We start from the raw sequence: 13,713 nt of genomic DNA, 5'->3' as shown, positions 1-13,713 counted from the left end.
ATATGCATCGCAGTGTGTGTGCGCAAACTGGCCACTGCTATCAAGACTGAGATCGCATTGACTACGCAGACCCATCGCGGAGCGATTGACAGGAAGTGCTGTTTGTGGGTGGTGACGGGAGTAGTTGGAAAAACGCAGGCGTGGCAGTGCGTTTGAACGCTGTTGCAGGGGTGTGCATAAATTATCCACTCCCATGCCTTACGTAGCTTGTGGAGTCATAGCATGCGCTGAAGTTAGCAATTCCTGAGAAAGGTCAGACCTTGTGCAAGTGTGCGTGAGGCTGCGATGGTACTCAATTACACCGATGTTTTCACAGTCTTGCTAAACATTACAGATGTGTGTAAGGTAAAGTGGGCGTCCTTATTTTGTGCTGCGCTGGCATTGCGATTGCAATGGATTAGCATACTATAGCATTTGAACTGTGTGCGTAATCGCATTTGCATTCGCAGTAGCGATCCTTACTGAATCAGGCCCTATAATCCTACAAAATCCCTAACTTTGTGCAAGTGTACCTAGAAGAATTGATGCTATGTTGAAGGCAAAGGGTGGTCACACCAAATATTGATTAGATTTATCTTCTGTTCATTCACTTTGCATTTTGTTGATTGATAAAAAATAAACTATTAACACTTCTATTTTTGAAAGGATTCTTACTTTGCAGCATTTTTTCCACACCTGCCTAAAGCTTTTGCACAGTACTGTATATACGAAATCTAATTATATTAATGCAGAACTGGCACACTGATAACACTGGTGAAGGTTGCCAACCCCAGTTTTAGGACATAATTTAACCATAATAGAGAGTGGCAACCTTGACTATATAATTACTAACTATATAATTAACAATTGCTCATACATTGTGTTGGGGAAGAAAATCTTGCTTCATTTCATCCCATCTTATTTTCCTCATTGACACATTACACTGCCAGTTCAGCCCAGTCCAGCCCATGTTTTCAAAGAGGGGTTATTTACTGAGAGTTGAGTTACAGAAATAGTGATAAAAAAGCACTTTAATGATATACAGGTCGATATTCAAATCACATGATCTAGTAAATGGAAATCAAACTATACAGCACCGGTTTCAAACCTCCCAAAATTTATAGGATAGTGCAAAATCCCTGATGTTACAGTAATGTATTTAGAACCAAGTAAAAGATAAATTTAGTAAATCCATCTTGGAAATCACCACAAATGTTTCTAAGTTTCATGCTGTAGACAGTATTTAAAAAATAGTCCAATGAAACAAAAAACACAATTTGTATATATGTATTTATGTACTATGGGGAGGGAGTGAGAGGTGCAGAGGCGAGAAGGGAAGGAGGGAGCAAGCGGTACAAGGGTGAGAAATAGGAGGGAGTGAGAGGTGCAGAGGGTGAGAAAGAGAAGGAGGGAGCAAGCGGTACAAGGGTGAGAAATAGGAGGTAGTGAGAGGTGCAGAGGCGAGAAAGGGAGGGAGCAAGCGGTACAAAGGTGAGAAATAGAAGGAGGCAGTGAGAGGTGCGAAGGGTGAGAAAGGGAAGGAGGTTAGAAAGGGAAGGAGGGGGCAAGCGGTGCAAGGGTGAGAAATAGAAGAAGGGAGTAAGCGGTGCAAGGGTGAGAAAGGGAAGGAGGGAGCAAGTGGTGCAAGGGTGAGAGATAGAAGGAGGGAGTAAGCGGTGCAAGGGAGAGAAAGGGAAGGAGGGAGTAAGAAGTGCAAGGGTGAGAAATAGAAGGAGGGAGTAAGCGGTGCAAGGGTGAGAGATAGAAGGAGGGAGTAAGCGGTGCAAAGGTGAGAAAGGGAAGGAGGGAGTAAGCGGTGCAAGGGTGAGAAATAGAAGGAGGTAGTGAGAGGTGCAAAGGTGAAAAATAGAAGGAGGTAGTGAGAGGTGCAGAGGTGAGAAATAGAAGGAGGGAGTGAGAGGTGCAGTGGTGAGAAATAGAAGGAGGGAGTAAGCGGTGCAAGGGTGAGAAATAGAAGAAGGGACTGAGAGGTGCAAAGGGTGAGAAAGGGAAGGAGGGAGCAAGCGGTGCAAAGGTGAGAAATAGAAGGAGGGAGCAAGCGGTACAAAGGGTGAGAAAGCGAAGGAGGGAGCAAGCGGTGCAAAGGTGAGAAATAGAAGGAGGGAGAAAGCGGTACAAGGGTGAGAAATAGAAGGAGGGAGTAAGCGGTACAAAGGTGAGAAAGGGAAGGAGTGAGCAAGAGGTGCAAGGGTGAGAAACAGAAGGAGGGAGTAAGCAGTGCAAGGGTGAGAAAGGGAAGGAGGGAGTAAGAGGTGCAAGGGTGAGAAATAGAAGGAGGTAGTGAGAGGTGCAAGGGTGAGAGATAGAAGGAGGGAGTAAGCGGTGCAAAGGTGAGAAAGGGAAGGAGTGAGCAAGAGGTGCAAGGGTGAGAAACAGAAGGAGGGAGTAAGCAGTGCAAGGGTGAGAAAGGGAAGGAGGGAGTAAGAGGTGCAAGGGTGAAAAATAGAAGGAGGTAGTGAGAGGTGCAAAAGTGAGAAAGGGAAGGAGGGAGTAAGCGGTGCAAGGGTGATAAATAGAAGGAGGTAGTGAGAGGTGCAAAGGTGAGAAATAGAAGGAGGTAGTGAGAGGTGCAGAGGTGAGAAATAGAAGGAGGGAGCAAGCGGTGCAAGGGTGAGAAATAGAAGGAGGGAGAGGTGCAGTGGTGAGAAATAGAAGGAGGGAGTAAGCGGTGCAAGGGTGAGAAATAGAAGGAGGGAGTGAGAGGTGCAAAGGGTGAGAAAGGGAAGGAGGGAGCAAGCGGTACAAAGGGTGAGAAAGGGAAGGTGGGAGCTAGCGGTGCAAAGGTGAGAAATAGAAGGAGGGAGCAAGCGGTACAAGGGTGAGAAACAGAAGGAGGGAGTAAGCGGTGCAAGGGTGAGAAAGGGAAGGAGGGAGTAAGAAGTGCAAGGGTGAGAGATAGAAGGAGGGAGTAAGAGGTGCAAGGGTGAGAAATAGAAGGAGGGAGTAAGCGGTGCAAGGGTGAGAAAGGGAAGGAGGGAGTGAGAGGTGCAGAGGTGAGAAATAAAAGGAGGTAGTGAGAGGTGCAAAGGTGAGAAAGGGAAGAAGGGAGTAAGCGGTGCAAAGGGTGAGAAAGGGAGGGAGGGAGTAAGCGGTGCAAGGGTGAGAAATAGAAGGAGGTAGTGAGAGGTGCAGAGGTGAGAAATAGAAGGAGGGAGCAAGCGGTGCAAGGGTGAGAAATAGAAGGAGGGAGCGAGAGGTGCAAAGGTGAGAAATAGAAGGAGGTAGTGAGAGGTGCAGTGGTGAGAAATAGAAGGAGGGAGTAAGCGGTGCAAGGGTGAGAAATAGAAGGAGGGAGTGAGAGGTGCAAAGGGTGAGAAAGGGAAGGAGGGAGCAAGCGGTGCAAAGGTGAGAAATAGAAGGAGGGAGCAAGCGGTACAAAGGGTGAGAAAGGGAAGGAGGGAGCAAGCGGTGCAAAGGTGAGAAATAGAAGGAGGGAGCAAGCGGTACAAGGGTGAGAAACAGAAGGAGGGAGTAAGCAGTACAAAGGTTGAGAAAGGGAAGGAGGGAGCAAGCAGTGCAAGGGTGAGAGATAGAAGGAGGGAGTAAGCGGTGCAAGGGTGAGAAAGGGAAGGAGGGAGTAAGAAGTGCAAGGGAGAGAGATAGAAGGAGGGAGTAAGCGGTGCAAGGGTGAGAGATAGAAGGAGGGAGTAAGCGGTGCAAGGGTGAGAAAGGGAAGGAGGGAGTAAGAGGTGCAAGGGTGAGAAATAGAAGGAGGGAGTAAGCGGTGCAAGGGTGAGAAAGGGAAGGAGGGAGTGAGAGGTGCAGAGGCGATAAATAAAAGGAGGTAGTGAGAGGTGTAAAGGGTGAGAAAGGGAGGGAGGGAGTAAGCGGTGCAAGGGTGAGAAATAGAAGGAGGTAGTGAGAGGTGTAGAGGTGAGAAATAGAAGGAGGGAGCAAGCGGTGCAAGGGTGAGAAATAGAAGGAGGGAGTGAGAGGTGCAAAGGGTGAGAAAGGGAAGGAGCGAGCAAGCGATACAATGGTGAGAAATAGATGGAGGGAGTGAGAGGTGCAAGGGTGAGAAAGGGAAGGAGGGAGCTAGCGGTACAAGGGTGAGAAATAGAAGGAGGTAGTGAGAGGTGCAGAGGTGAGAAATAGAAGGAGGTAGTGAGAGGTGCAGTGGTGAGAAATAGAAGGAGGTAGTGAGAGGTGCAGAAGTGAGAAATAGAAGGAGGTAGTGAGAGGTGCAGTGGTGAGAAATAGAAGGAGGGAGCAAGCGGTGCAAGAGTGAGAAATAGAAGGAGGGAGTGAGAGGTGCAAGGGTGAGAAATAGAAGGAGGGAGTGAGAGGTGCAAAGGGTGAGAAAGGGAAGGAGGGAGTGAGAGGTGTAGAGGTGAGAAATAGAAGGAGGGGGCAAGCGGTACAAGGGTGAGAAAGGGAAGGAGGGAGCAAGTGGTGCAAGGGTGAGAGATAGAAGGAGGGAGTAAGCGGTGCAAGTGTGATAAAGGGAAGGAGGGAGTAAGAGGTGCAAGGGTGAGAAATAGAAGGAGGGAGTAAGCGGTGCAAGGGTGAGAGATAGAAGGAGGGAGTAAAAGGTGCAAAGGTGAGAAAGGGAAGGAGTGAGCAAGAGGTGCAAGGGTGAGAAACAGAAGGAGGGAGTAAGCAGTGCAATGGTGAGAAAGGGAAGGAGGAAGTAAGAGGTGCAAGGGTGAGAAATAGAAGGAGGGAGTAAGAGGTGCAAAGGTGAGAAAGGGAAGGAGTGAGTAAGAGGTGCAAGGGTGAGAAATAGAAGGCGGTAGTGAGAGGTGCAATGGTGAGAAAGGGAAGGAGGAAGTAAGCGATGCAAGGGTGAGAAATAGAAGGAGGTAGTGAGAGGTGCAAAGGTGAGAAATAGAAGGAGGTAGTGAGAGGTGCAGTGGTGAGAAATAGAAGGAGGGAGTGAGAGGTGCAAAGGTGAGAAATAGAAGGAGGGAGCAAGCGGTACAAGGGTGAGAAACAGAAGGAGGGAGTAAGCAGTACAAAGGGTGAGAAAGGGACGGAGGGAGCAAACGGTGCATGGGTGAGAGATAGAAGGAGGGAGTAAGCAGTGCAAGGGTGAGAAAGGGAAGGAGGGAGTAAGAGGTGAAAGGGTGAGAAATAGAAGGAGGGAGTAAGCGGTGCAAGGGTGAGAGATAGAAGGAGGGAGTAAGCGGTGCAAGGGTGAGAAAGGGAAGGAGGGAGTAAGAGGTGCAAGGGTGAGAGATAGAAGGAGGGAGTAAGCGGTGCAAGGGTGAGAAAGGGAAGGAGGGAGTAAGAGGTACAAAGGTGAGAAAGGGAAGGTGTGAGTAAGAAGTGCAAGGGTGAGAAATAGAAGGAGGTAGTGAGAGGTGCAAAGGGTTAGAAAGGGAAGGAGGGGGCAAGTGGTGCAAGGGTGAGAAATAGAAGGAGGGAGTGAGAGGTGCAGAGGTGAGAAATAGAAGGAGGTAGTGAGAGGTACAAAGGGTGAGAAAGGGAAGGAGGGAGCAAGCGGTACAATGGTGAGAAATAGATGGAGGGAGTGAGAGGTGCAAGGGTGAGAAAGGGAAGGAGGGAGCAAGCAGTACAAGGGTGAGAAATAGAAGGAGGTAGTGAGAGGTGCAGAGGTGAGAAATAGAAGGAGGTAGTGAGAGGTGCAGTGGTGAGAAATAGAAGGAGGTAGTGTGAGGTGCAGAGGTGAGAAATAGAAGGAGGTAGTGAGAGGTGCAGTGGTGAGAAATAGAAGGAGGGAGCAAACAGTGCAAGGGTGAGAAATAGAAGGAGGGAGTGAGAGGTGCAAAGGGTGAGAAAGGGAAGGAGGGAGTTAGAGGTGCAGAGGTGAGAAATAGAAGGAGGGAGCAAGCGGTACAAGGGTGAGAAAGGGAAGGAGGGAGCAAGTGGTGCAAGGGTGAGAGATAGAAGGAGGGAGTAAGCGGTGCAAGGGTGAGAAAGGGAAGGAGAGAGTAAGAGGTGCAAGGGTGAGAAATAGAAGGAGGTAGTGAGAGGTGCAGAGGTGAGAAATAGAAGGAGGGAGCAAGCGGTGCAAGGGTGAGAAATAGAAGGAGGGAGTGAGAGGAGCAAAGGTGAGAAATAGAAGGAGGTAGTGAGAGGTGCAGTGGTGAGAAATAGAAGGAGGGAGCAAGCGGTACAAGGGTGAGAAATAGAAGGAGGGAGTGAGAGGTGCAAAGGTGAGAAATAGAAGGAGGGAGCAAGCGGTACAAGGGTGAGAAACAGAAGGAGGGAGTAAGCGGTACAAAGGGTGAGAAAGGGAACGAGGGAGCAAGCGGTGCAAGGGTGAGAGATAGAAGGAGGGAGTAAGCGGTGCAAGGGTGAGAAGGGGATGGAGGGAGTAAGCGGTGCAAGGGTGAGAAAGGGAAGGAGGGAGCAAGCGGTGCAAGGGTGAGAGATAGAAGGAGGGAGTAAGCGGTGCAAGGGTGAGAGATAGAAGGAGGGAGTAAGCGGTTCAAGGGTGAGAAAGGGAAGGAGGGAGTAAGAGGTGCAAGGGTGAGAGATAGAAGGAGGGAGTAAGCGGTGCAAGGGTGAGAAAGGGAAGGAGGGAGTAAACGGTGCAAGGGTGAGAAATAGAAGGAGGGAGTAAGAGGTACAAAGGTGAGAAATAGAAGGAGTGAGTAAGAGGTGCAAGGGTGAGAAATAGAAGGAGGTAGTGAGAGGTGCAAATGTGAGAAAGGGAAGGAGGGAGTAAGCGGTGCAAGGGTGAGAAATCGAAGGAGGGAGTGAGAGGTGCAGAGGTGAGAAAGGGAAGGAGGGAGTAAGCGGTCTAAAGGGTGAGAAAGGGAAGGAGGGAGTAAGCGGTGCAGTGGTGAGAAATAGAAGGAGGTAGTGAGAGGTGCAAAGGTGAGAAAGGGAAGGAGGGAGTAAGCGGTGCAAGGGTGAGAAATAGAAGGAGGGAGTGAGAGGTGCAGAGGTGAGAAAGGGAAGGAGGGAGTAAGTGGTGCAAGGGTGAGAAATAGAAGGAGGTAGTGAGAGGTGCAAAGGTGAGAAAGGGAAGGAGGGAGTAAGCGGTGCAAGGGTGAGAAATAGAAGGCAGGTAGTGAGAGATGCAAAGGTGAGAAAGGGAAGGAGGGAGCAAGTGGTGCAAGAGTGAGAAATAGAAGGAGGGAGTGAGAGGTGCAAAAGTGAGAAAGGGAAGGAGGGAGCAAGCGGTGCAAGAGTGAGAAATAGAAGGAGGGAGTGAGAGATGCAAAGGTGAGAAAGGGAAGGAGGGAGCAAGCGGTGCAAGGGCGAGAAAGGGAGGGAGGGAGTAAGCGGTGCAAGGGTGAGAAATAGAAGGAGGTAGTGAGAGGTGCAAAGGTGAGAATGGGAAGGAGGGAGCAAGTGGTGCAAGAGTGAGAAATAGAAGGAGGGAGTGAGAGGTGCAAAAGTGAGAAAGGGAAGGAGGGAGCAAGCGGTGCAAGAGTGAGAAATAGAAGGAGGGAGTGAGAGATGCAAAGGTGAGAAAGGGAAGGAGGGAGCAAGCGGTGCAAGGGTGAGAAAGGGAAGGAGGGAATGAGAGGTGCAGAGGCGAGAAATAAAAGGAGTTAGTGAGAGGTGCAAAGGTGAGACAGGGAAGGACTGAGTAAGCGGTGCAAAGGGTGAGAAAGGGAGGGAGTAAGCGGTGCAAGGGTGAGAAATAGAAGGAGGTAGTGAGAGGTGCAAAGGTGAGAAAGGGAAGAAGAGGTGTAGGGGTGATAGAAAGAAGGAGGTAGTGAGAAGTGCAGGGGTGAGAGATAGAAGGAAGGGGCAAGAGGTGCAAAGGGTGAGCGAGGGAAGGAGTGGTGTAAGGGTAATAGAGGAAAGGAGGGAGGAAGAGGTGCAGGGATGAGAAATAGATGGAGGGAGTGAAAAGTGCAGGGTTAAAGAGGGATAGAGGGCATGAGAAGCGCAGGGCGTAAGTAAGGGAAGGACATTAGGAAATGTGAAATAAAACATGGGGAAGAGGTGGATGAACACAATGGAGGTAGGGAACACAGGTTGGATAACTTTATATAATCCAATATGTTTTTTTTTATACTATAGTGTTAAAAAGTATCTAGAATTAATTTCAAAATCCTTAAAGCTTATAGGGTTCTAGGTGTACCCCAGGCCCCCAGCCATTCAATTCAATTTTCCATACCCACACTTCGAAATTCCCACTTCAACCACTGTATATATGTATATCTATTATATAACCTACTTCAGCATGTGTCTAGGTGCAGGGAGGCCCCACCTCCAACCTCCCCTCACAGCTCTCATTGGCTGACAGACTTCCAGACACAACTTCACTTCTGTATTCTCCCCATTGCTGTTACTGTAGGGAAGGACTGGCCCCTCTTGTCAGTGCCTGCAGCCAGGGGGGCAAGGATGATAGATGTATGAGTGTGGGGTGGTAACAGAGATGAGATACAAGAAGACGTGGGGGGAGAGAGACTGAAACGAGAGACAGGTATATAGGGAGGAGGACTGGGGGACAGAGATCAGAGACAGGGAGACAAGGTGTGAGGGGGACAGGGATGAGACAGGTAGACGGAGGTGAGGGGGACAGAGATGAGTGCCATGGAGATGGGGCTAAGGGGGACAGATATGAGAGACATGGAAATGGGGGGTGACGGAGACAGAGATGAGATATGGGGAGAAGTGGAGGTAGATTGACAAAGATGAGAGACAGGGAGATGTGAAGGGGCCAGAGATGATCGGTTGAGGAGGATAGAAATAAGAAAGAAAGATTGCGGGGGAGGTGAGGAGGACAGAGATGAGACACAGGTAGATGAGGGGGATACAGAGATGAGAAACAGAGGGAAAAAAACCTTGCAATGCTGGCTACAATAACTAGCAGTTTAGCATAAGATGCATCTAAAATAATATCGTGTGCGTGTAGTGTATACATATATACATATATAACTTATTACAATACTGATTTGCAGCATTATTTTTTATGTCATGCAGATAGAACAATAGAAACTTCCACAAGAAGTAATGAGCAGAAAAAGAAGAAAAAACAAGAACAGAAGGAGCTCAGACAGTGAAGAATGTAAGATTTGAATAAAAAAATAATTTTAGTTTTTCTCTTGAAATACTTGTCAAGTCCTTTTGTGGAGTTCAAATGTATTCAGTATGCAGACTTCCCCAGCAGCTACTAAAAATGTGCCCGTCCACCTTGTCAATATTGTTGCCCTGCAAACTGTATCTACAGTAATTTCTATACTATGCAAACTTAAGTGCCCCGATATTCCTACTGTGTGCTATAACTTTGTTATATTTTTTTAGAAAATATAAAAAAATAGCTGCAACTATCCAACCTTAAAAAAAAGTCCCACAACTCATATCAGCTATTAACGGTGGACTGTTGTGCTTTAGTCATTGAGAAACATCACAAGAGAAACATGCATGGTCTATGCTAAATAATCAGCTGTAATATTTTGTGCTTGTTTTTTTAGATGAACATGTGCCATTTGTTTGCCGTTGCCATAGAAAATCATTTAATCAGAAAATCGATCTGAATTCTAAGGACAGCGAAAATAAGCAAGTAAATTCTCATTCTCATTCATGTACCGCCTCTAGTGAAGCACAGGGACAATGTCAGAACTATGAAGGAAACGGGAACGGGAAAGAACATGATGCTCAACACAGATCAATGGACAGTAAAATAACATCAAGTCCATCAACACCTGACAAAACAGAGAATGTTGTAAAAGTCATTTTGCGTGATACATCTGCAATGTCTCAGGTGGATAATAATGATCTCCACCATGATACTGAACATGCAGATGACAGTGGAGATTTTACAGCACAAGTCACATCCGACTGTCTTCATCTAAATTTGGAAATAAACAAAGGAATATCAAAAAACTGCACAACTTGTGTTGAAATAACGAATGGAAAAAGTCTTAAGAAGAGTCGTAGTTACCATGACAGGCAACACCAACAAAGTAAACTCAATGATGACCAGGAATGGGATTTTCTGGGAGATTCTAGGAAGGAAACAGACAATTCAGCACCCAAAGAGCAAAGTTGTGACAAACCTGTAATAAAATTAGAGATAATAGGAGAAAGTATTAAAGTAAGATATAAAGCAGTCAGCCAGAATCTAATGGTTCACATAGAAGCTGATAATGTACAAAATAAAGCAGAAGATATATTTGGAAGGGGTTTTACTAAAACCAATGATTACCGATCAACAGGAGGATCATGGAGTTCGTACCCTGTGTCTGATTTTAGTCTTAATGAGAGTAAAGAATTTTGTACAAAGTATGGATGTCCTGAGTGGCATGTAGATGTGCCTCCTCCACCTGAAGAGTTTGCTGATGACAAAGGTGTATTTACGAATACAGAAGACGAGGCCTTACTTCTTGAAAGTTCCATAAAAGAACCATATTCTACATCTCCAATATCATCATATTGGACTGAGTTGGAAACTGAGCCAAGACAATTAAAGGATGAGGCTTGCCCAGCAGAACATGTAGTTAAGTTAGAGGAGAATTGTCCTTTGGAGTACTTGAGAAGCTGTAAGCAATGCACAAAGGAACCAATTAAGCCAAATAAAGACAGTATTAGCCATGCTCCATTTATCTCCTATCAGGAAATTAATCTGGATCCATCAAAATGCTGCCGTTTGAAAAAAAGTGATTGTTCCTTTGATGCCAAAGCAGTGAGATGGAAAACATTTCCACAAATGAATTCTGATCCACTTGTTAATTTCAGTCATGTAAGGCAATCTTTTTTGGACATGGGTACGTCAAACTCAGTGGCTCAAGGAATTCAAGCACATATTCCCATTGTCATGCCTGGACAACCACAACCTTCTGCATTATCTACAAGATATGGAAGTAAGGGTAAAGCGGAAGTAGATAATAATAACCCCATACCATCTGAACATAAAAAGACCATTTCACATGTTGCTCAAGTACATTCTCTCAGCAACCACTCTGAGGTTCTGTCTCCATCTAGGAACTCAGATGTGTATTCTTTATATTCTCCACAGCAAATAAGTGTTAAAAAGAAAAATATGGATGAAGATGAGGCTTTAGAGGATCTATTGAAACATGCTGAAGAGCGTGTAGACTATACTGAGAGTGGCTTTGATGAAGACATGTTAGACAGTGATAATCATACTGAAGTATTTGATGTAGCAGAATTACAAAACAAAAGCTTTTCAATTCAAGTGAGTCCTCCATCCCGGAGTACCTCAAGAGATTATATCCTAGGGAAAAACAGCAACAGTCGAGTATCTGTTGAATGTCTCCAACAGACATTCCAGTCTGATGTACATGCAAAAGCTATGAGCCAGCCAAACGCTTCAGAAATGGAGAGTACAACCAGAAAGAGGCGAGGATCAGTAGTTACTGTTGTAACAGGAGACCTGGACCAAAGAGTACTAATCCAAGGTGAAAGTGATTCAACAACTTCAAGGTTGCAACGAGAACCTCTAAAAGAGTTTAAATCTTCCATGATACAAAGAGACTCAGTATTGACACCTGTATTTGACGTTGAAGAGGCAGATGTAGAGAACAAAATTCTTAGTTCATTCGAAGACCATAGTCCACTGGCATACAAGGATATTTCTTCACAGACATCTAAGATATTTGACCCTTTTCTACCAACGGAAGACCAAAGCAACATGCCTGACGATACATGTCTGAAAGAAATAAATGAGAAGTGTCCTGAGCAGGAGGAAAGCAACAGTACCTCACCAAGAAATAGCTCAGATAGTGCCATCCCCGGGACTTCTTTTGAATCAATATCCCGTCAGATTCCCAGCATCCCAATGTCAGACACTGAAGACAATTCTCCCAAATATGCTGAAAAAGTAGAAGAATATTTGGAGAAAATAGAAATTCCAAAAGAGAAGGTGAATAAAAAAGGTAATTTATAATCATTTTTCATTTTCTTTTGTTTTGTACAGTCTTAATAAATTGCAGTTAGTGTTGGTTAAATATAATTATTTTACTACAATCAACTAGAGAAACATTTCAAACTGCAACCATGTGTTGTAAATGTATTTGTATAAAAGAGCTGTTTAAAAAGTAGCACTGTATAAAGATGTACTGAGCTCAACCCAATATTTAAACACACTTGAAAACTAATAATTAGCAAAAATTTGTTTTCATAATTTCCAACTTTTCCGGCTCTAGGGGTGTGCAACCAGTGTGGTCGAACAGGGGCACCACTCCAAAGAGGTACAGTCCTCCCAACTATCTTGATTTCAGCAGGACAGTACCATTTTTCGGGCACCGTCCCGCTGTTCCACTTCGGCCCGCGGGTGGTCAGGAGGTTGGGGCCACGTACTGCCGCAGCTTTGCTAAGCCGAGAGCAGCGGTGCCTGTGAAGATAAATGGATGCCGTTCGCATGTGTCCATTCAGTGCAGGGAGATGGCTGTGGGCAACCCAGCTGCTGACAGGCCCCAAAATGGCATCATCTAGGGGCGTGGTCTATGTAAATAAGACCACACCCCTTTTTGGGTCGAGCGCAGCTTCGCCATGCGCTGGGGGGCTTGGGGCGCCAAACAATAATGGCACAGGGAGATACTCCACATGGAGCAGGCCCTGATAACAGGTGTATTATTAGACTGTTAGCTATTTAAGGGTCTGAAGTAGAGTAAAGCCTATCAATACAATAGAAACTAGTGTTTACTGAATTTGGCTCAGCCAATGAAAAAGTTGGATCAAGGGGAGGGGGCATTGTGTAACATCAAAAACAAATACAATTAACTGCAGATACTGAAGTGTGTTAAAATATGAACGTATTAGTTTAGCCTCACTTTACAAAGATAGAAGACAGCAAATGTTGCAACTCTGTGCAACGGTGCATGCAAAAACCCACCCTGATAGACAGTTTTATTTTCCTTTGAGACTGAGCCCCGCCCCCTTGCGGCATAATGCTGCATTTTGTGGATTTATGGGGAGGGACTTATATGATGAGATTATATCAGAACCGCTCAGCCCTGCCACCATCAGCAACTATCAGCGACCCGCTGCTTTTACCGGAAGGATGAATAAGTATGGTGGTGGTGGTGAGGGTGGCGGTGCATGGCATCTTTACCTGCACTAGCGTAGGTTCAGAACAACACTATATAATACTACATAATATATACCTACATTTTATATAGTGTTATTTAAATAACAAAAAAAAGTGTTATCTACACTACAACAAAAGCATTAAGAACAAACCAAACAACAGAAAGTATGGGGAGTGTAGAAATGATTGTGTCTGCAGAAGTGATATCTCCTGTGTTACTATAATAATGAATGGGGATGACATTAAAGTATGAGAAAAATATGTAAAACAATTGAAAATCCACAATTAGGGGACGATGAACGGACCCTACTGTATCCAAAGCATATATAGATGTGTCCCATTATAATTATTCTTAGGGATGGATATGGCTTTGCATATGTTAGAGAGAAAAAAACATCCAGTGATGAGGTGTGATAATAAGGAGTCACAGGCACAGTATTCTATACAATTCTATAAAATGGCAGCTTGTGACACCTTATTTATCACCTGTTGTGATATCTTCTCAAAAGTTTTATTTAGTCACTAATATATCAATCAAAGTCGCGCTATCTAAGTTATGTCCAGTCCCAATATTAGTTACATGACAATACATCTGTATTCAAGGGCTATGGATATATCTGCCTGGGAGATTTCTCAGAAGAAAAACTTCTCTTCCTACGTATTGTCCTATTGCAGTACACAGCGTCACTCTAGATTTATAGGGGTAAATTTACTAAAGTGAGAGTTTTTAGAAGTGAGTTTTATAAGTGTTGTTGCCCATAGCAACCAATCAGATTCTACTTAACATTTAA

The 13,713-nt window shown here is 45.4% G+C and overlaps 1 protein-coding gene across 2 annotated transcripts in view; it reads left to right on the top strand.

Moving 5' to 3' along the window:
- Nucleotides 1-8,883: 8,883 nt before the first annotated feature.
- The window catches only part of LOC148518082 (uncharacterized), a 59,500-nt gene continuing 54,670 nt past the window's right edge, over nt 8,884-13,713 (top strand). For both annotated transcript variants that reach the window (XM_088477716.1, XM_088477715.1), the window contains exons 1-2: nt 8,884-8,938; nt 9,345-11,768. In XM_088477716.1, coding sequence (XP_088333842.1) covers nt 8,884-8,938; nt 9,345-11,768 — 2,479 coding nt within the window. The remainder of the gene's footprint in view (nt 8,939-9,344; nt 11,769-13,713) is intronic.

This window comes from Taudactylus pleione, unplaced genomic scaffold (assembly GCF_031769625.1).
Source record: "Taudactylus pleione unplaced genomic scaffold, aTauple2 ptg000202l, whole genome shotgun sequence".
NCBI lineage: Eukaryota > Metazoa > Chordata > Amphibia > Anura > Myobatrachidae > Taudactylus > Taudactylus pleione.
The sequence above is the reverse complement of the archived record's forward strand: the minus strand, read 5'-3'. Positions and strand labels throughout refer to the sequence as shown.